A 22,165-nucleotide genomic window follows, 5' to 3' on the forward strand; every position below is an offset into this window, starting at 1 on the left:
CAGCCACAGGGAGGTGGCCGGAAGAAGTGGAGCTCCACAGCTGGAAGTATTTATTGGAAAAAACAGCGGGAGGGGAGGTTCTGCCTTGGTGTCAAGCTACCCACAAGTCACCTCAGAGGCTGTGACTCACTGTGTTCTGGGGGAGGCTGCTTTCTCCAAACGGAATTGATGCCCAAGGAAGGAAATGAAGCAATCTCAGACTACTCAGCAGCCTTGGGGTAGGCATATCTGAAGGTCCGAGTCATCCCCAGGTATTGTGACTTAGTACTTACACTGTGGCCCCAAGGCACAAACAACACCAAAGGGATAGGATTCTGGGGAGAGACGGAACTGGGGACTATCTTGAGTGAGTAGCTTTCCCTCACTGCACCTTCATTTCTTCGTTTTAAGGTGAAGGGGGAGACTTGGCACCCAGCACCCCAACTCTGCCCATATCTGTGTTTTACTTTACAATTAGAAAAAACGTTGAATTTCAGTGCCTATGCACACGACTTGTCTTCCAGGTCAACAAAGCCTCTGTCCCGCCCTTCCACCTCACCCTTAGTCGACTTCACAACTTCAGGCTCCCTGCCTGCCTTTGACGTTATTTGAAATGGCAATGCCAGAGCTAGCAGCCCCCTAGTCCTTTCCAGCTCTGGACCTCTCAGATTCCGAACCTTAGAAAATCAGATTCCAAATACTGAGTAGAAACAGAGCAAGTAGCCTGCACTGGGATGAGAAGGAAATTATCCTTCATCCCAGGATTCTAGAGACTGAGCGTGGCAGGGTGCCAGGGCTGAGCATCTGCCAGGCAGAACCGTCGCAGCTTAGGGGAGAATCCAAAACAGTCTCTTTTACCGCCTCCTGTGAATCCTGCTTCTCTAGTGCTGGGCCGCCAGCCGTGGGCATCATGCCCAAACTTCAGTGCGCAGTGAGGGGGCTAGGTACCCATCTGTCCAGTTTCCTAAGCAGGTGGCTGGAAGAGATTGCCTGCATCCAGACTGCCCTCTGCTGGGCAAGCACTGCAGCTGCTGTGGGGTGCGAGACAACAGAAAATCTAGAGGAGAGCGATATCCACTCCTAGTGTCTATACATCTGTCAAGTGAGAAAGGCAAGGAAAAAGCCTTCAGCTTTTCTTCCATATTAACAGGAATGCATGGCACCTTCCTTGTGGTATTGGTCCTCCAAAAAGTCTCTAGTAAGCAGTCTCAGTCTCCTATGTCTAATCAAAATGATTTTTCTGACATTAAGGTTGACACAACAGTGTCTCATACATATTTATTGAACAAGTTAACTAGGTCAGCAGTTACCTATGGTAGAAGCTACTCCTGGCTTTGTTGAGGAGGGTGCTTACAGCTTGTTGGCTCTTTCTGAATTCCCCTCTGTAGCAGGGGGAATCAGACAGGTCCTCCTGCTTGGTTCTTCAGTTCCAAACTGTAGCTACTAAGCATCTTCTAATTCCTGGACCCTACTCCCGCTCCCCTACCGAGATGCTTACAAATCATGGCAGACCTAGTTCATAGCTTCTCCCTTTTCTCTCTCTTTAAATAGTTCCTTCTTGTCTCCCTTTTAGATACCTGGATTCTCATCTGACCTTGAACTCATTGGACTTAGAGATATCTCACCTTCCTAAAGTAGCCACAGGCATGCCTCTTTCTCTTATTAATTGTTGTTACTTGACACTTGTCAATACTGTGGGTCTGTACAAAGGGTTAGAAACTTCAGGTTTTCAGGAGGGGCATCTAGGACCCCCCACCCCCAGGGTTAGACTGGGCAGAGCCAGGCTCTGAGTGGCTAAGGTAGGGCCTTACGTTCAGGCTCACAGCCAAGTGGCAGGATGTTATGTAAACACTGAACTTGTCTCAAGTAATCTCAGATGACCCCCACACCGTGAGCTAACTAACCACACTTAGGGTATGTGTGCCAAACTGAAGCATGCTTAAAATTTTACTTTGAGTAAAAAATTGATTCAATCTAGCAGATGGAAAGGAGCTATGAGGAGCTGTGCAAAATGAAAGACTTTTATGGGCAGAAGGAAGCAGGAATAAGGATGTCATACTAGGCACAAAAAGCAGGCTGATTATGGCAAGGGCACAATTCTTTAGAGAAAGGCAGGGGTCTATCAGGCAGATTATCTCACTAGTGCCGAGGGGGCAACTCCTGATGGTCTGGTTTAAGATTCCTTTTCTGGGAGAGTGGGAGCTATAATTAAACTAAATCTTGGTGTGGTGCTGTAGGGCTTAGCACAAATGACTCCATTTTGGACGGGCTTTCTTGTTTTTAACAATTGGTAGAACAAATTCAAAGGGCTAAACTTATGCTCATTCCCGCTCCACCCCCCATTTTCCCTGTGTATAGAACATGCACTGTCCTTTTCTTTGGATCCTTATAGAAAAGAATTTTATGAACATAAGGATCTGTATGTATAGTCATTTACTCAGTCAGTGTTTCTCAAGTGCCTGCTATAGATAATGAGATAAATTAGTCAACTATATAAGTTAGACTTGTATGTGCCTCGGAAAAGACTTAGTAGGATAAGTGAGCTGGGAATAGCCCTGCAGGCATTTCCCTCTGCTCTCTCACCAGCCTCTGAGCCCCTGGCTCTGTCTCTGGTGAATTATGGCTTCATGCATTCCCTGTGCTGGGGGGCTGGCACTGCATAACTAGGTGGCTCTGTGACAAACCCTGGGGGTAAGGTGGGGGAAGCTTAAAAAAAGCTTCATCTTCATTTATCCTGGGTCAAAGTTTGGGCATGTTTTTCTGGCTTTAGTTAAATGTAATAAAAATAGTCTTTATCAGTTGTTCTCAAAGTGTAGTCCATGGACCAGCAGTGCCAGGATCAGCAGCATCTGGGAACTTGTCAAAATGCAAATTCTCTGGCTTCACCCCAGTCCTCCTAGATGAGAAATTCCAGGGTACGAGCCTAGAAATCCCAGTTTTAACAAGCCCTCACATCTGCACTATAGAAATGTTTGGAAATACTCGTTTCTACCAGTAGTAGTCTTAAGTACACATTTTCTACAGTCTTACCAGTAGAAAACAAATCTTTCCAAATTAAATCCTAGACTAGGGGTACAGATGGTATATTAACAAGTGAAAAATAAGTCACATGGCTTAATTATTTAAAAATAAGGATCAGGGCCTCCCTGGTGGCGCAGGGGGTTAAGACGCAACCTATGAAGCTATCCGCAGCCACTGCAGAAGGAGTTCGATCCCCGGCCGACCAGGGAGCAACCCACATGGCGCAGCAGATCTCTCCTGCCCTGCCCGCTGCTCCCCTTAGCAGAGTATTTCAGTCAATCTGCCTGTTCTGTTCCCCACTCTGTTTCTGGTGAATCCTCTCACCCTCCACACCTCTGGCCTGTACCCTAGCTCTTGTATGCATAAATAAATAAATCTTTTTTTTAAAAAAGAAAAAAACAAAACCTTAGCCCTTCTCTCTCTCTCTCTCTCTCTCTCTCTCTCTCTAAATATTTAAAGAGCAGGTTTATTAGGGAAAGGGACAGCTTTTGCTACGAGAGGCCTGCATTGTTGCAGGCAGGTGACCTTGAGGAGAGCTGCCTCCACACAGGGATGTCCGTGAAGAGAAGCCCAGGCATGGTACAGGGCATGGGCAGCCAGAAAGCTGCTGCCCTGCAGAGGGAAAGAGTTGATGAAAAGAGGCACTTGGGCCTCCCCTGGTGGCGCAGGCAGTTGAGCGCCGCGCTGTGAAGTTGTTCGCAGCCTCCGCAGCGCGGGTTCTATCCTGGCTGGCCGGCGAGAATCCCACATGGCGCAGCAGACCTCTCCTGTCTCGTCTGCTGCTCCCCTCAGCAGTGTATTTCATCAGTCTGCCTGTTCTGGTCCCTGCTCTGTCTCTGGTAAATCCTCACACCTCCCACGCATCTGACCTGTACCCCAGCACTTGTATAAATAAAAAAAAAATAATAAATCTTTAAAAAAGAAAAGAGGCATCCCGATAGTCACAGGTGGGCAGTGGGAGTGCTCAGCCTTTCTCTGTAATAGTTCAGGAAACTGCAGTTATGAATTGTAAGGAATTTAAAAGCCTGAATTTAAAAGCGGTCAGCATGAAGGACTCACATAGATGATGTGATGTAAGTTAAAGGTTCTGTGTCTATGTAAACAATAGTATATGTAGGAAATGGGAACATTGTGAGGGAGGAAGATGAAGGCAACAAGGCTGAAGAACCGTCCCTCACCAGACAAGAAGACTAACAACCATCTGAGTCATTCTCATTTCAGCTTTAAAATGTAGAAAAGGCGAGTCATGTGCAAAGCCAGAGCTTAGACTGGAGCAGCAACAACGTTACCAAATCTCTTTCCTTTTTGGAAAGATGGATATGTGAGTGGCACTTAGCCAAGCAGAAAGAGTCATGATTTAAAAAAACTTGAATTAGATGTCATGCATGGTTTTTCAGCTTACTGAATTGAAATGAACTCAACCAATTAAGTGTTAATCAATTACATTATACTTTAAATCATTAAATTCTATCTCAGAATTTTTTGTTTTTTAGAAAAGGCAATCTTTCTGGAGATTCAAGAAGTTCTTCTCCAGAACTTTTTGTACTTTATATATTCATTTCTCCCCAACCATTTATTTCAGAAATTTTCAAATCTACAAAATGTTGCAAGCACAGTACCATATACCCTTTACCTTCCTTTATGAAATGTTAACCTTTTTCCATATTTGTTTTCTGTAGAAAGATAGATGTTTATACATAGTATCTATATATGTACATTTTAACTATACATATGTGAATAATAGTATTGATATTAGTATATCTATATATTTGAGACGTATATACTTTTTTCCCTCCTCAACTATTTGAAAATTTTATTCTGATACTTTACCTTTAGATACTTCAATGTGCATCTCCTGGGACATTCTTCTATATTATTATTATTATTTTTTTTAACAATTTATTTATTTATTTATTTATTTATTTATGCAAGCACTGGGTACAGTCAGAAGCGTGGGAGGGTGAGAGAATTCACCAGAGCGTGGGAGGGTGAGAGAATTCACCAGAGCGTGGGAGGGTGAGAGAATTCACCAGAGCCAGAGCAGGTTGCAGAACAGGCAGAAGGACTGAAGTACACTGCTGAGGGGAGCAGCAGGTGGCAGGAGAGATCTGTTGCACCATGTGGGACCCTCCCTCACTGGTGGCCGGGGATCGAACCGGCGCTGCAGAGGCTGCGGGCAGCTTCGCAGCCCAGTGCTCAACCGCTGCGCCACTAGAGGAAGCCCCATTCTTCTATATTAAGTCACTACCATTATCAAACCCACAGCATTTAACATTTCTGGAAACTCTTATTTAACATACAGTTCTTATTCAAGTATCCCTAATTAAACCAACAGTGGCTTTAGGGAGTGGTCCAGGCAATATCTCTTTAGCCTATTTTAATGGAGTCTTGTTCATGGGCTTTGTGTTTCATGATATTTACATTTTTTCTTTTTTAAAAAGATTTATTTTTATTTATTTATGCATACAACAATGGGGGTGCAGGCCAGAGATGCAGGGGGTGAGAGGATTCACCAGATACAGAGTAGGGAACAGAACAGGCAGATTGACTGAAATACACTGTTGAGAGGAGCAGCACATGAGACAGGAGAGGTCTGCTGCGCCATGTGGGTAGCTCCCTGGCCAGGGATTGAACTTGTGCTGCAGTGGCTGCAGATAGCTTGATAGTGCTATCTTGCATCACCAAGGAGGCCCTATTTACATTTTTTTCTATCTACATTTTCTCTTTTTATGGACTGTTCACATTCTACTCTGTTGGCTTCAAGTCATGGTTCAGAAGGCTTTAAAAACATAGTCAAGGACCTCCCTGGTGGCCTAAGGGGTTAAGTCTCAGTGCCGCCTAATGCAAAGGCCCACCTCATTGGCCTGAGTTCCATCCCTGGCCAGGGAGCTACCCACATGGTGCAGCAGACCTCTCCTGTTTTGCCCACTGCTCCCCTTAGCTATGTATTTCAGTGGATTTGCCTGTTCTGTTCCCCACTTTGTCTCTGGTGGAATCCTTTCACTACCCTGACCTCTAGTCTACACCCAGTTTTTCTACACAATATAAATTTAAAAAAATAAATAAGTAAAAATCTTACAATAAAGGAATAATTCTTTTAAACAAACAAACAAACAGAGTCCAAAGATGCTCTTTGACAAAAATACATCTGCTTTTTTCTAGCACAGAGTTTTATCCTGGGGTATTTGCTCCTGTTATTAATGTGTTTAAACTCTGGTTTATGCAAGTGTTCATTTGTTGTTTTGGATTCAGCGGGGGGTGGAGGGATGGGAGAGAGGCAAGTGTTTTAAATATCCCAGCGTCTGCTTTGAGTAGTAGCCTCTTCTATGAAGAAACAGGTGATTCATTCTTTTTTTCCTCACTGACTCAGGCTTCAGCTATTCTATATTGAGAGTCTCAGGCTCAAGCCAGTAATCCTTGCTCTGCACCCCCACCCTTCCATCTCTCCAACAGTGCACCTTCTGTACTGGATGCCAAACGTGCACATCCCCTCACACTGTGCAGTGGTAGGTCTCCTGATGCAGGGGATATGTACTTGTATTTCCTATAAACCGTCTTCCCCAGGGCCTCCCATGGTGGTGCAGGCTGTAGAGTGCTGTGCTGTGAAGCTGTCCGCAGCCTCTGCAGCGCCAGTTCAATCCCAACTGGCCAGCGAGGGTCCCACATGGTACGGCAGACCTCTCTTGTCGCTCCCGCTTCTCCCCTCAGCAGTGTATTTCATCAGTCTGCCTGTTCTGTTCCCTGCTCTGACTCTGGTGTGTCCTCTCACACTCCCATGCATCTGGCCTGTACCCTGGTTCTTGTATAAATAAATAAATAAATAAATATATATATTTTAACAAAAACCTTCTTCCCGAGACAACGATGCAACTTCAATCATTTAGGTAGAGTCATTTAGGGCAGAAGGTGAGAGAAGACAACTACAGACCACTAGATCTCTAGACCTCAGTCCACCACTCTACCACCATTTGTTGCCCTTGTACCTCACCACCACAACTACAACCATACTCTTAGGTTGTGACCTGAACACAGAATGGTGACTTCCTCCTTTGATCATTCTAAAATATTTACTGAACCCTGACTATGTGCCACACTATTCTAGTTGCCTTGGGTATATCAGTGAACAAAGGAGACAAAGATTCCTGTCTCATAGAATCCCTTTCTGGGGAGAGCGGGGAGACAATAAACAATAAACCTAGTAAATAAGTGCTTCAAATGGTATGTGAAGAGATGATAAGGAGGAGAGAGCAGGTTATCAGATGTGCTGGGCATGGGATAGGTGTCTGAGGTATGTTGGTATATCATCGGATGACTAGAAGGTGACTTTAGAGAAGGATTTAGAGGTGACAGTCACTTTATCTGGGAGAAAGTTCCCAGCAGAATAATCATGCAAATACCCTGAGGCAGGGCCAAGCCTGGAGTGTTCCAAGAGCTGAAAGGAGGCCACCTAACTGGGAAGGAGGGAGGAAATAAGGTTAGAGAAGCAATAAAAAAGGTGCCTAGAATGCACAGGGCTTTGGATGCTACTGTAAGGACTTGTGCTTTGCTCTGAGATGATGTGTGCCTGCAATTTTAGACAGATAAATGACATATATTCTGACTTCTTGAAAAGAATCCCTCTGGCTATTGTACTGAGAACACTCAGATGGAAGCAAAGTAGAAACTGGAAGAACAGGGAGGAGGAGGCTGCTGCAGAAACCCAGGTTTGAATGATGGTGGCACATGCTGGGAGTGATTAACAGGGAGGTAGTTGGACTATGGAGGTATTTTGAAGATGTAGCCAACAGGATTTCCTAGTGAAATGGACTGAGTGTGAGAGAAGAGGGGTCAAGAAGGCCCCAAAGTCTGGATCTGAACAAACTGAAGAACAGATAAAGCTGAGGCTGGAGCAGCTTTATTTATTTATTATTTTTGTTAAGATTGGCTTTTATTTATTTATTTATTTATGCACACAAGAACTGGGATGTAGGCCAGAGGTGTGGGGGTGGGAGGTGAGAGGATTCACCAGAGACAGAGTGGGGATCAGAACAGGCAGACTGACTGAAATACACTGCTGAGGGGAGCAGCAGGGAGACAGGAGAGGTCTGCTGCGCCATGTGGGTTGCTCCCTGGCCAGACAGAACTCAGGCTGTCACAGTGATGGCGCTGAGACTTAACCCTTAGGCCACCAGGGAGGCACCTGGAGCAGCTTTAGCAGCAGGAGTTCAGCTCTGAAGATGTAAGACTGAGGTTTCCAGAGATCAATAGAGATGCTGGGTACGTAACTGAGACGCAAATCTGGATTCTGGAAAAAAAGTCTCAGTGGAGATTAAATTTCAGAAGATAACTACCTTTCATAGTGGCTGTTGTCATTTCCCCAATATATAATTTATGACACACAATAATGCATCATCCATTACTGCATCGTTCTGAATGTGACTTAAAAGTGCAATCTGTGTATATTATAGTTGTGTGGTAACAGTCTGCCTTTGACTGAGGACTAACTGTTGTGCTTTGTATTAAGACAGTGCTAGTTTTTTTTTAAGATTTATTTTATTTATTTATGCATACAAGAGCTGAGGTACAGGCCAGAGGTGTGGGGGGTGAGAGGATTCGCCAGAGACAGAGTAGGGAGCAGAACAGGCAGATCGACTGAAATACACTGCCGAGGGGAGCAGCAGGCCAGACAGGAGAGGTCTGCTATGCCATGTGGCTTAGCTCCCTGGCAGGGGATCAAGCTCATGCTGCAGTAGCTGGCAACAGCTTCATAGTGCTGAGACTTAATCCCTTGCACCACCAGGGAGGCCTGACAGTGCTAGTTTAAATTTAACACTGTGGATATTGCAACCATGTTTTCTAGGAGTTCAAGTAATGAAATGAGAATGATTACAGTATCAATGCCCCATGACCAGGCATCACTGAAAACACAGACTAATGGTCATTAATGACAAATGGGAGGACATATGACTGGAATAAGGAAATAATCAAAACTTTCTTGCTGCACATTTCTAAATAGGCAGAAAGACTTGGAATTGTGCCTAGTGCAAAAGAATATTTTAAAGCACACATTGGAGAATGAATTTGAGTTTCAGGATGAGACAGGCAAGTACTTCTAAATCTGTCAAAAGTGAAGTTTGGGTTTTTTTTTTCCTTTGTCTCTCCAAAGACACCAATGCTAGTTGAAGAGTGGCCTTTGAAAAAGCTGCGCACACCACACACGCAAGCACTTATTAGCCTATCATTCCCTTGACTGTTCTATAAAGCAAAGTAAAATTGTATTTTCTGATTCAGACACTGCAACGAAAATGCCCTGTAGGGGGACAAAAGGAGAAAATTCTAACACATGTGTTGGTCTATACAGTGCAAAGCTGATTCTGGCAGCTCTCACCAAGGATCATGCTTGCTAGTTATCCACGGCAGCAACAACAAACATTCTCCCTGACTCTTAGGTACTTGGATTTCAAAAAGAGAATATCAAGTCATCTTAATTTCTCTGTAGTCTTAATGAAACTGCAGAAAACATAAAAGACCATTGATCACTTATCCAACTACAAACTAGACTTTGCTTATTTATCTGCATATTTGGCAGACAGTACAAAGTAAATTTTGGCAAATCCTATTCAGTCTATAAGCTTCTTGCCAAAGAAAATAAAAAGACATGTTTATAGTGTCCCGTACATTTTGTGTATAACATTGATAAAAAGACATGTGATTCACTTACTTGTTATATTGAGGCTTGTAAATTTTCCATTGCCTCAAATATCCATAAGAATTTAATGAGTTTTTTTTATTTTACTTTTTTTTCTTCTTTTTACTTTACTGCTTTTATTATATAAAATTCACTTTGATGCACAGCTCTATGCTTCTAAGTTCCCATCACGCCAATTCCTGGTGTCAGTCCAAAGTGACAACATCAAGCTAAATATCCTTTTAACAGAAGTATTGAATGTGGGACAATTAGGATTTTTATTCTTACCACTACATAGAGAAAAGAGGGTCCCTAAAGACTCAGGAAGTTTAGAGAATTGTTACTGGGAATGGAAACAGAAAAAGCAAAACTATTTTATTGTATCATGAGACATAAAGAAATAATATCATTGCTATTTTTTATTCATATCCATTTTAATTTGTGGCATTGTAAGTCTTGCATTTATGTATCTTAAGGAAATCAAGCTTCCCTGGGCCTGGTTTCCTGAGGCACTTGGCAGGGTAGAGTGTTTGTTTGTTTGTTTTCTTTTCTTTTTTTAAAGATTTATTTATTTATGCATACAAGAACTGGGATACAGGCCAGAGGTGTGGGGGTGAGAGGATTCACCAGAGACCGAGTAGGGAACAGAATAGGCAGATCGACTGAAATACACTGCTGCGAGGAGAACACACACGGGAGAGTCAGGAGAGGTCTGCTGCTCCATGTGGGTTGCTCCCTGGCTGGCCAGATCGAACTCATGCTGCAGTGGCTGTGTACAGCTTCATAGGTTGTGTCTTAATCCCTTGTGCCACCAGGGAGGCCCGGCAGGGTAGATTATTTGGAGGATGCTATTTCTTCAATTTTTTGATCCGCATTTCCCCCTTCCTCGTCCCTGGCATCACACACTGCTGCATCACAGTCACAATGGTAAGCTTCAGTGACTTCTCCTGGGAGGTATGAGATTTGTCTTGGATTATCCACCCAAGCTTTGCAGCCAGAGCAGCTCATTGGCAGTGTCCAGCCTCTGCCCTTGGGAGCCTCTGGAGGGCAGAGCCCCTCACTGCACAAACTTATCCATATTTGCTGCTTGGCATTTTTAGCTGCTTCTTAATACCTTTCAGAGAAATACTCTTTTTGTCAGCAATTGAACTGATACACCAAGCATCCTATAATTTCTGGTCCATCAGAGAAGAAGGAAGTGATTAAATTTTATGGATGTGATCCTGTTTCATATTTCACCATCTCATTGGTAAGTATTCACGGGGTTAAAAATACTACTGTTGTGACACTCATAGGCTCCCAGACTCTGAAAACTGTATCATCAAGGCCCTCAGAGTAGGTTCATTAATTTTCAGAATTTTATTTCTAAGCAATATTATAAAAAACCAGTCAACCAAAATTGAGATATTCCACCAGGCCAGTGGTGCCTAATGAGTAAGCTTGGCTGCCTAATGAGTAAGACAGATTTAAAAATTGATATTAAAAAAAAATACCTATACTGGGTCTAAACCCAAGACATTCTGATTTAATGGGCCCTGTGGTTTGGTGTTAGAACTCTTTTGAATAGCACACATTATGGCAGAAGTCAGTTTGCTTTCTTTTCAAGATTATTGTTAGAAAATCTGACTTCTATTTATGCACAGTCTGCCTGAAAATTTTCAATGTCATGAAGTAGATTGTTTACAGAAGGCTAAGGGCCAACTGAACTATCATTACTATAGTAATTATCAACAAAGTCAGTATGTTCAATGGCAATCATAAATTCTGTTTAGCCATCAAAGGTGAAATGAGAACCTCAAAAACTGCCTTTTGGTTAACAGAGCCCACCTTCTCATCTGGCATTGATTGGCACATTCTGCCGCCTCAGAATTCTCAGTGTCATCAGCTCACTCAACCACTTCAATATTTGCACACATCCCCAACACTGCCACCTGTCCCTTCCCCCACTATTCCCAGTAGTTCCCCATCTTCCATGCTCACTAATTCTAGTTGGCCTCCTTGGTTAAATATAGTCATTGTGCATGTGATCAGGCATTTTGAAAACACTCTTGTTATCACAATACTTCCAGCAATGGTGGCTGTGGTAAAATGCAGAGATGAATGACAGCTGTAACAGGCAGCAAATGTGGTTGACGTGATGGTGGCTACTGCTAAGGCAGCCATGATGGGCTGCCACAATGGCAGCTGTGGCAACAGATGTTGGCCATTGAAGTGAGTGGCCATAGGGCGACTACCACTGAAGTGAACCCAGTGGGCAGCAGCAACTGAGGCAGCTTTCTCTGTTGGAAAGTTTCTCCCCCCAAAGACTACTCTGCCTGTGTGCAGTCAGCAGGAATGGCATAGAATTAAAACTCTGTCCCCTTAAGTATTCCGGAGCCAAATGAGTTACAAGGTTAGTGTTTAAATACCCTCACTCCTCCAGTAGAAAGAATATATATTCCACACAGCTGCCCAGAGTTCCCCAGAGAATTAACCTGTTGCCCACTGTGCCGACTTGCTTGATAATGCACCCTTAATGTGCTGCTGTCCCTTTCCTGTCTCACTTCCCATTGCTCTACCAATAATTTCTGAGATCATTTCCCAAGCCCTGGTCTCAAAGTCTGTTTCCAGGGGACACCAACCTCAGATAATGCATCATGAACCAAGGGTTATGAATCAATCACATATGGCACATTAACAAAAACTGACCATATGCCAAGGCATTTTCAACATCTTTCAAAAGAGTGAAATCATATAAAACATCTTCCTAACCCAACTGCAATTACCCAAGATAATTAGAAAAATCCCCATGTTTAGAAATTAATATAATTCTAAACTTCTAAATAATCTAGGATCAATTAGAAAAACACAATACAAAGCCATGCTTGGTGGGAAATTTAGGTGCATATATTAGAAAAGAAAAAAAGGCTGAAAATGAGTAAGCTAAGATTTCACTTTCAAAAAGCAGAAAATTAAATCCAAATAAAGGAAATAATATAGAATTGAATTAAAAATACAAAATAGAGCACACTGAGAGAGTGAGAAGTAGATTCTGTGAAAAAATACGATTGATAAATCCACATCAAGGCTGATCATGAAAAAAAGGAAGGGGGTACAAATAACCAAGGTAAGAAATGAAAAAGGGGTTTTCACTAGATTCTATAGACTTAAAAGATTGTGAGGGTCATTATAGTTAATAACACTGTATAATAGAATTGAAATTAGCTAAGAAAATAGAACTTAAAGGTTTTCACTATTGAAAAGAGACAAGGAGGATATTCTGAACAAATTTGTGGCAATTTGAAAATTCAGATCATGTGAGAAATTCCTAGAAAAATGTAACTTACCCAAACTGACACATAATAAAATAGAAACAATGACATTTTCACGGTAGCTTAAATATGGGCACAAAAAATTTTTGCAGTTAAATGTCATCAAGAGAGGGGACTCCCCACTCCTCCCCACCAGCACGTCATCTGGGTTGACCTCATGACTTGCTTTGACCAATAGAATGAGTAAAGGTGTTAACTTTGAGGTTTCCATTTTCGCTCCCTTGGACCGGAGACCATAATGCAAGGAAGCTGGTCTAGACTACTGAGAGAGACCACTTACAGAAGATGTTCTAAAGTGAAGCCCCAATTTCCATTTTGGCTGTTATAGTCACACTTCCTTTAGCTATTTGGAGCAGAAGCCCACTCAAGCTTACTTAAGTGGGGTTAGCTGAAGACTCAGAAATCTGATTATACATCCACAGTTCAGAGAAACTGGAGTCAAGAACATAAAGCCACCAGATCCAAGCAGCCCTTTCAGGCACAGAGAACTGATCATAATCCTCTCTCTGCTACGTGGGGTTTTCTCCTGTTTGGTTACACGCTGTCTGATGGTTCCCGCAATTCTGATTACACATGTTTTGCGGGGCTCCTAAAAGCCAATTCACAACTTCCTTTGTCTTAGAGATGAAATCCCTAGGAGAGAGCCTGGCTCACTTCTCCAAGCCAGGTCACAAACCTTGGGTTTCAAATAGCCAGTCTGGTCAACACTGGACAGATTTCCAATTCCCAGAGGTTTGTAGTCACTTCCAGAGAGGAGTGACTTGTCTAGCTGGTGAATCTGGGTGCAGGTCCTTGCATGCTCTGCTCAGCTCAGCTCGGCTCAGCAATGGGACCTCTTTTCAGTAAATGTGCCTGTCTGCCTCCTGGCCTATAGGACCTGCCCCTGATGGAGTTCCAATGACCGAACAGCTATACCCACAGAGCCTGTAATCTTGAAGACACTAAGAAGTTGCAGCAGCCACTGTTGGTATCAGCCCAGATCCAATCTGCACTCTTCTGTGTACTGAAGCCTGCTTACTTGATTCCATTACGTTCTTCACAGGGATCTCTTCTGATGGCAGTAGCACATGCAGACACACACATGGCAGGCAGATATGACAATCAATGCCCATGAAAATAGCCCTCTATGACAGATGGGTTTGCCTCTTGGATAGGATAACTGAGTTAAGTTCTCTGCGGTCTCCCAAAAGTTCCCAGAGGGACAGAGCCCCAGCCATGATGACTGACTGGGTAATGCACCTTTTATTTCCCTCTCTGTCTTAACCCTCTACTCCCCTTCAAGTGTTTCTAGAATCAAGTTCCAAATATACCATCTGCACTCAAATTGTCAGCACTGGATTCTGGAATACAAACTGAGCCAGAAATCCAGTGCAGCAGACTCTAAATCACATCTTTCAATACAGCTATTTTCAGAAATTAAACCAGTATTTTTTATCTTCATTGCCCAATACCCATGTCTATCACTCAATTGGTTCTGAACTCAGAAGCAACAGAGTTGTGTTATTTCTAGTACTTGAAGGCTCAAGACTCAAAAAAACACTCAAAATAATTCTTAGTAAATGCCAGAGTGGGAGAAAGAGCCTTTCCCAAGTAGATGTAGGAGACAGAATATAGTTGGTGAAATGTAACAATTGTTAAATTAAATTTAACAATTAAATTTCTTTTTTTTTTTTTTTTTTATAGAGGCATGTTTTCTTTCTTTCTTTCTTTGTTTTTGTTTATACATGCACTGGGTACAGTCAGAAGCGCAGGAGGGTGAGAGAATTCACCAGAGCCAGAGCAGAGAGCAGAGCAGGCAGAAGGACCGAAGTACACTGCTGAGGGGAGCAGCGGCGGCAGGAGAGGTCTGCGCGCCATGTGGGACCCTCCTCCGGTGGCCGGGGAGCAGCCGGGGATCGAACCGGCGCCGCAGAGGCTGTGGGCAGCTTCGCAACCCAGCGCTCAACCGCTGCGCCACCGGGGAGGCCCAACAATTAAATTTCTTAACCATGTTGAACAGATGGAATATTTTGCCCCCTTCCTTGGTATGCTAGGTAGAGTTAGGGTACAGAGGGCCTTTCCCCTGCAACTCAGGTGCCAAAGGCTAGAATCAAGACTTGGTACACAGAGTCTTTATTTACTGTGGGTCCTGATGTTCAGGGATGCCAGGCCCATGTCCACAGCACTCAGGACTTCATCTGGCCACTCTTCAGGGTAAAGGCATCAAGTGGTCTGTCACTCATGTCCATTTTTCCTGTGACCCAAAGGATCCTCAGGAGGCAGGAAGTGGCTGCGGCTGTGAAGGAAACACATCAACATCTACTAGCACATTTTCTGTGCCCACTCCTGGAACCACTGCTGGGGAGATCACATAGACACAGCAGAGGCTGCACTTGTAGAATTCAGTCTGTAGGGAGTCAGGTAAAGACCTTGGTCACCTACCATCTAAACATGTGGGATGCAGTGAAATGTCACTGGGAGGAGGGAAGGACCATTTGCTTTATGTACTGAGCACCTGCCATGTGCCCAGGATTGTTCCAGGTAATGGGGACCCATCAAAAGATGTGGGAGATACAACTCTGCCTCTAAAGAGGGACAGACAGCCAATGAACAAAAATAAGTTAACTGCTGATAAATTCTAGCAAAAACAAAAACAAATTAAATCAGGATAAAGAACAGAGGTGAACTGCAAGAGGAAGTACAAGTAACACTTTAAATTGTAAGCTACATTAATGTAGATGTTCTATAAAGTCTTTCCATCATGTTTTATGAAATGAGACTGTTTGTGTGTTTGCTACTTTGTAGACTAGCAAATGGAGGTGGTCTGAATCTCACTGCCCCAAACTGGGGAGGAAAAGCTGTACTAGAATGCCATCACCAGAGAGGAAAAGGATAGTGAGAAGGAGTTGGGCGTTGCGTTAATTACACTGAACACAATGAGCAGCCCCAACAAGGTTTTTAAGGTTAGAGATGTGACCTAATATCCACTTGTAAAAATTCCTTTGACTGGCAGAGGAGAGCACATTTGGGGTTCAGAGATGGTCACAGGAGGACCAGGGAAAGGCTGGCTGCTTGTTCAGTGAGGGAAGGAGCATATGGGAAGGTAGGGTCTTTACTGTTCAGATGCCAAAATAACTTCAAAGAAAAATCACCAATACATGACTAAGAAAGAGCATGAACAGCATGCAATCGTTACTGAATGTTTCCTGAAAAGAATCAGAAGTCCTTCCCTCTGATAACTGCTTTTGGGGTCTGAGTCTTTCACGTATCCCTGCCTCAAGAAACAACCAATGACTACAGACCAGGTAGAAGGGAAACTCCCCAGTCTTTAGCCAAGAACTCCTCTGAAGCAGGCAATGCAAGGGAAGCAGGTACAAGGCAGTAAGGTGAAAACCATGGTGGAGTGAGCTCAGGTACCTTGGGTGCCCAGGGACAGGGATAGGTCATCAAGGGACATTTTCTTAGTGAGAAAACATCTAAACTGAATCAGGATTAGCCCAATAGATCAGGAGGGGTAATACAGATAGAAGGAATGATCTGGATAAACACTTAGCAGCAGGAGATATATCCCTGAGTACCATTCACTAAGGCTGGAACACAAAACTTGAAGTAGAAAGCAGGGGAAGTAGGGCCAGAGGCACAGGGGCCACTCCTGTAGGGTGCTCTGTGCTGGAGTTTAGAATGGAACTGGTAGAAGTGAGAAGTCATGAAAAAGTTTTTAAGTAAAACAGAAAATGTTCAAATTCCACTGAGAATCACTCTGGGAGCATCACAGAGAATGGGCTGCAGGGGTGAGAGGGGGCACAGAGGTTCCAAGAGAAGGCTATTCTTTTGGATGCAGTTAAAGATGGGGTTCCAGGGACACAGACAGGGGCAAATTCCAGCGTGTTTAGAGGGGGCTGGTGAAAGGTGTGACTTTTGACTTTGGAATTCACAGTTCAGTGGGGAGGTAGTAAACGTCTAAATCAGTGTTTCTCAAGCATTTTTTCATTTGTGCCCCGAGTAGCCCTTTAAAATATATATATTTATAAAGATTTATTTATTTATGCATATAAGAACTGGGGTACACGGCCTCCCTGGTGGTACAAGGGGTTAAGGCGCAACCTATGAAGCTATCCTCAGCCACTGTCAGCACACTGTAGGAAGCGGCGCACTGCAGGAAGCTATCCTCTCATCCTCCACACCTCTGGCCTGTACCCCGGTTCTTGTATGCATAAATAAATCTTTTTTTTTTTTAAAAAAAAAAAGAACTGAGGAACACGCCAGAGGTGAGGGGCGGGAGTGAGAGGATTCACCAGAGACAGAGTGGGGAGCAGAACAGGCAGACTTACTGAAAATACACTGCTGAGGGGAGCAGTGGACAAGACAGGAGAGGTCTGTTGCACCATGTGGGTAGCTCCCTGGCTGGCTAGGGAATCGAACTCATGTTCCAGAGGCTATGGATAGCTTCACAGTGCTGTGCTTAACCTCTTGCACCACCAGGGAGGCCCCAAAATATTTTAAAAATATTTTACCCATCTGTGAAATTTTAATACCAGATACATAAATAGGTATTAGTTTATGTCTTGTACACATTTAAAAGAGCAAGATTTTCTTGTTTCATCCTCATTCTGTCTGCCAGTACAGCCAAGCACACAGTGAAGAAGGGAAGAGAGTAGATATGAAGGTGGGTGAAGTTAGCCTGGAGAAGAACACAGTGAATCCAGCAGGGATTTTCTCAGCATGAATGGGAAGCTACTGATGAGTTTTAAGCAAAGGTGTAATATGTGACCAGTTTTTAGTTGTTAAATGCTCATTCTGGCCACTGAATAGACCCAAGACAAGAACATATTCAGGGAGACTAGGTAGAAGATTGGAGCAGGTAACCTGGAAGTAGAAGGGTGGGGTGATGGCTGAACTAAAGCAGAAATTGTGGAAGGGCAGGAGGTGATCACAATCTGGATTCTGGATGGAAAGGGTAGCTGTGTGGGGCTGAGGATGACTCCTTGTCTTTACTCTGAGCAACTAGACAGATGAAGGAGTGATATGAAAAAGTGAGCCCCCCCTCACTTACTTCCACATTCGAGGCTGAGGGTGGCAGTTGCACTTGCTCAGCACACTGCAGGAAGCGACGCACATGCTCTGCACAGTTGCCCACTGCTGCCTCGTTCTGTCGAAGACACTCCTCAAAGGCCTCAAAAGGTTCAGCACAGGCCTGGCGAATCTGACGGATGATTGGGCTGTGGGGGTAGAGCATTTCACGCCTCAGACTTCCATGCCACTGCCCCCCGCCTCCCAACACACTGTTCCCATACTTGCCCACTCACTGGGAGGATGTACATCGAGCAATACTCATTTTGAGGTGGTGGCAATCCCGCTGCCATGACTCAGGTTTGGCTGCCACACACTGGCCATATTGCTCCAACTCCCGACCACAGTAGCGGGCAGTTATCTCCAGGGCTGCTTGCCTATGGGACAGAGTAGGCTAAGGATAATTCCAGGCAGCAAGCAACCCGGGAGTTCTGATTTAAGTCGGGTGGGTCTAGAGCCTCGGGCAGATCTGGGAGTGTGAAGCATCCTCGGATAAATGTAGAAGTGTCATGAGCCATGGGGTGTGCAATAGGTTGGGAGCTTCTTGGGAGATAGTGGAGAACCTAGAAAATATCTAATTATTCTAAAGCAGATGTTGGGGGAGTGCTGGAAGAAAGATCTTTGAGTCCAAGCATCCTGCAATAGGTCTGGGAACCATGCAGAGAAGGCTCTGGGCTTTAGGAGTAAGATCTAAAGTTATAGGGACAGAACCCACAATTTTAAAGTGGGTCTGGAAGTCCTAAAAGTAAGGTTTAGAAATAAAGAGGTGAATTTCTGGAGAAGGGTCTTTGGCCAGTCTTGAAATAAGACTGAGAACAGGGGTACTGGAAGTTTCCTAAGGCCTTGGAAGCCTTGGCTGAGATTCTAAGGTAGATCTGGTAATCCAGAGAAGTGTAAGAAAAAGTCTGTGTGGATCCTATAAGTGAGGTATGCAGTACTCTGGGCAGATCTGGAAGTTCAAAAGATCAGGCTAGATGCGCCAGGGGGAATGGCTAAGGACGGGTCTATGAGTCCTAAAGGTCCTGAAACAAGTCTGAAATTTTTGGGTTGTAGGGAGAGGGACTGGATTCGGGGTCCTGAAAGACGAAACTTAGATGTTGAGATTTAACCTTAAAGTCAATTACCACGAGGAAGAGGCGGGGACTGGACACGCGAAGGGGTGGGACTTGTGAGGGATGGCGCTGAATCCTAAGGACAGAATCTTTAAGTAATAGGGACGCTAATCTTTCCCGCAATTCTGGGCTAGATTCAGGCCACTGAGCGAAAAAAGGGGTGCGGGTTCAACTCTCCAGCTACTCACATCTTGGTGGCGGTGTGGGATCAGTGAGGGAGGAGCGGGCCGCCTTTTCCGGTTTCAGGTTGTCATGGCGGCGCCCAGGCCCACCCTCCCAGCCTCGTTTTTTCCGGTCACAGAGCGGACTAGCAGCCCGATTCCCTATAGACCCAAATCGTCATGGCGGCGCCCTGTGTCTCCTTCCGGCTTCGGCCTCTAAAGGCCACGCCCAGACTAGCCACTTCCGGCCCCCCCCCCACCCCCGGCGAGGTTGCTTCATCCCTTTCTAGTTCCGACTTGCCATGGCGGCGCCCAGTAGCCACGGAAGTAAGATGGGGAGGTGCAGCGTTACATCAGCCTGAGCACTGTGCGTCCGAACTGAGGCGCTGAGCCACGGCCACACGTGCGTGTAACCACTCTACTGGTGCTGGTGGCGAGCGGTTGCCGCTGCAGCGGACCACAACCTGCTGCTTCCTCCCACCCCGCGGCTTGAGTAGGCGCCATTGCGGCCGGCTGCTGGGAAGCGGATGAGAAATCACGTGGCCGCCATCTCCCTTGCGCATGCGCCCACCGCCCTCTCCGGGCTCTGGTTCTCGGGCGCTTGGGGAGCGGGACAGACCTGCTGGCGAGGCACGCCCATTTGCTTAGCCCATGTTACCCAAATATTACCCCCTGCCCCTTAGCCTCAATTCTGAAAGCAGGGTGGACGTGAATTTAATCCTGACACCTTGTGAGCATGGACAAGTTATTTTTCTTTGTAATTCCTCCTGGCGTGGCTATGTAGCTTCCTCTTTATCTTCAGAGTGAGGATAGACCTGGGGTGCGTTTCCTCATCTGTGGGACTAAGCATCGATGTCCCTTGATTAGAGAATTGAGCATCAGACCTGCCTTCTAATATGTAGTCTTTCCAGACACCAGCGCAAATGAAAATAACATTTAATTAATCGTAACACTTTAAAGAGGTACAAGAGCTATTTGTGAACAAGTGATAACTTCGTGGAGTCTTAATGTGCCCATCCCTGTAAAATGGGGTGATGACAGTGACATCCTTCACATAGATCAGAGTGTTATGTGAGTTTTGGGTAAGTCAGAACTGTTACAGGAGGCCGCAAGGGGACGTCTGGTTGGCAGTTAACACCTAACAATTGCCCACTGACCATTGAACCTGCTTCACATGACAGTAGGAGGTTTGGAGCAATGGGTACTGTGCCAAAGTTTTGCACCTCAAGACCCTTGTGTTCTTCTTTTCTGCAAAAACTTCCAGGTGAGTGGTGGGACAAGAGGGGGAAAGAACAGCCTTCAAGGACAGAGGGCTCTTTAGTTTCAAATGTGGCCTGAATCTCGATTTCTCTCCTGTAGAGAGAACCTGCCCTATGCCTCCTTCAGATTGTCTTAATGATTGCTTTCTTCTTAATGCTTAGCTGAGAATAGCACAAGAATTGGGCGTCATTGAGAGGGGAGGAAGATATAAGTTGTTTGACTTTAGGTTTGCAAATTAATTGGAAAGAGAGGAAGGTATGGTGAAAGGAGTGGGACAGGAGATCAGATTGTCTGGAAGTTTCATGGGAAGAGGTAAGTCAGGAGTAGGTGTCAGAGTGTTTGTTGCTGTTTTTTTAACCTCCCCCCTCCAGTTTTATTGAAGCATGACCCAAAAAAGTTATATATGTTTTATGTAGATCATGTGATATTTTGCTATATAATATATTGTGAAATACATATGCAAGCTGAGTAATAGAACCATCACTTCACCTTTTATCATTTTTTGTGTGTGATGAGAACATTTGAAGTGTACTGTTTTGGCACATTTCAAAAATACATTATTATGAGCCTCCCTGGTAGCTCAGGGGTTAAAGTCTCAGCACTGTTAAACTATCACTAGCCACTGCGGCATGAGTTCCATCTCCAGCCAGGGAGCTAACCACATGGCACAGCAGACCTCTCCCGTCTCACCCACTGCTCCCCTGAGCAGTGTATTTCAGAAGATCTGCCTGTTCTGCTCCCCACTCTGTTTCTGGTGAGTCCTCTCACCCCTGATACTTCTGTCTGCACCCGAGTTCTTTTATGCAAATAAGTACATCTTTAAAAAAAATACATTATTATTAACTGTAATCACCATACTGTGTACTAGTCTCCCAGGATTTACTCATTTTATAACTGAGATTGTACCCTTTGGCCAGTATATCCCCATGTCCCCCACACGTCTGGCAACCACCATTTTACTCTTTGTTTCTGTGGGTTTGATTTACTTAGATTCCACATGTAAGTGAGACCATGCAGTATTTTTTCTGTGTCTGGCTTATTTCACTTAGCACCAAATGCTCCAGGTAGGGCCTGTCAGATTTGATGAGGGAGGTTGGGAGTGTGAGACTGGGAGCATACCCAGTCTGTGCAGAAACACAAATGCCTTTGGCCAGATGATCTACAAACTGGCAGCAAATAAGTCCTGATCCTCGCTGCCCTGAAGGGTCAGTGTACCTAGAAAGGGTGGTGCCTGGGTGTGTAGGTGATTTTTTAATGGGACTGTTATGAGAAGGATGCTCTAGACTAGCAGTCTTCTGGATTCCTGAGGGCTCCTTGTTGCTGCTCAAGTGGCTTCACCTGTTACCTTCCACCGGTGGCTTTCTCCATCTTGCCTTTTTTTTGCAAGTACCCCTACCCCTCTCCAGATCTTAGGGCATGATGGGGTTGGAGGTAAATCCTGAGGTGAGGTTGGAGTACATGCAAACTCTCCAAGCAGTGAGGACAGAGAGAGCAGTTATGCTCAGCTGTATTTTGTTTCTTCTCCCTAACCAGGTGGTTAGTGACATAGAACTTCAGGACCACCCTGCTCTGGAAATAGTCGCACAGAAATTTGTTAGAGGAAAC

At 44.6% G+C, this 22,165-nt stretch overlaps 2 protein-coding genes across 2 annotated transcripts in view; both read right to left on the bottom strand.

Annotated features, from left to right (window-relative positions):
- The window catches only part of LOC119258617 (sodium-dependent phosphate transporter 1-like), a 9,802-nt gene extending 4,938 nt beyond the window's left edge, over positions 1-4,864 (bottom strand). Inside the window, 1 exon segment of the mRNA XM_037526863.1 lies at positions 4,831-4,864. Within this exon segment, the coding sequence (XP_037382760.1) occupies positions 4,831-4,864 (34 nt within the window).
- Positions 4,865-14,916: 10,052 nt separating this feature from the next.
- CHCHD5 (coiled-coil-helix-coiled-coil-helix domain containing 5) lies at positions 14,917-19,520 on the bottom strand. Its single transcript, XM_037528882.2, has 4 exons — positions 19,328-19,520; positions 18,264-18,404; positions 18,011-18,176; positions 14,917-15,253 (listed from the first exon to the last, which is right to left on the bottom strand). Coding segments are annotated over exons 1-4 (333 nt in total). The 5' UTR covers positions 19,330-19,520; the 3' UTR covers positions 14,917-15,229.
- Positions 19,521-22,165: the final 2,645 nt, after the last annotated feature.

Source organism: Talpa occidentalis, unplaced genomic scaffold (genome assembly GCF_014898055.3).
Source record: "Talpa occidentalis isolate TD23 unplaced genomic scaffold, MPIMG_talOcc4v2.1 talOcc4.5, whole genome shotgun sequence".
Taxonomy (NCBI): domain Eukaryota; kingdom Metazoa; phylum Chordata; class Mammalia; order Eulipotyphla; family Talpidae; genus Talpa; species Talpa occidentalis.

Coding starts and splice junctions, on each gene's coding strand:
- CHCHD5 (XM_037528882.2), bottom strand. Junction 18,177..18,263: donor GCTCGATGTACATCCTCCCA/GTGAGTGGGCAA, acceptor CTACCCCCACAG/CCCAATCATCCGTCAGATTC. Junction 15,254..18,010: donor CCTCAGCCTCGAATGTGGAA/GTAAGTGAGGGG, acceptor TTTCCTTCACAG/CCGCAGCCACTTCCTGCCTC.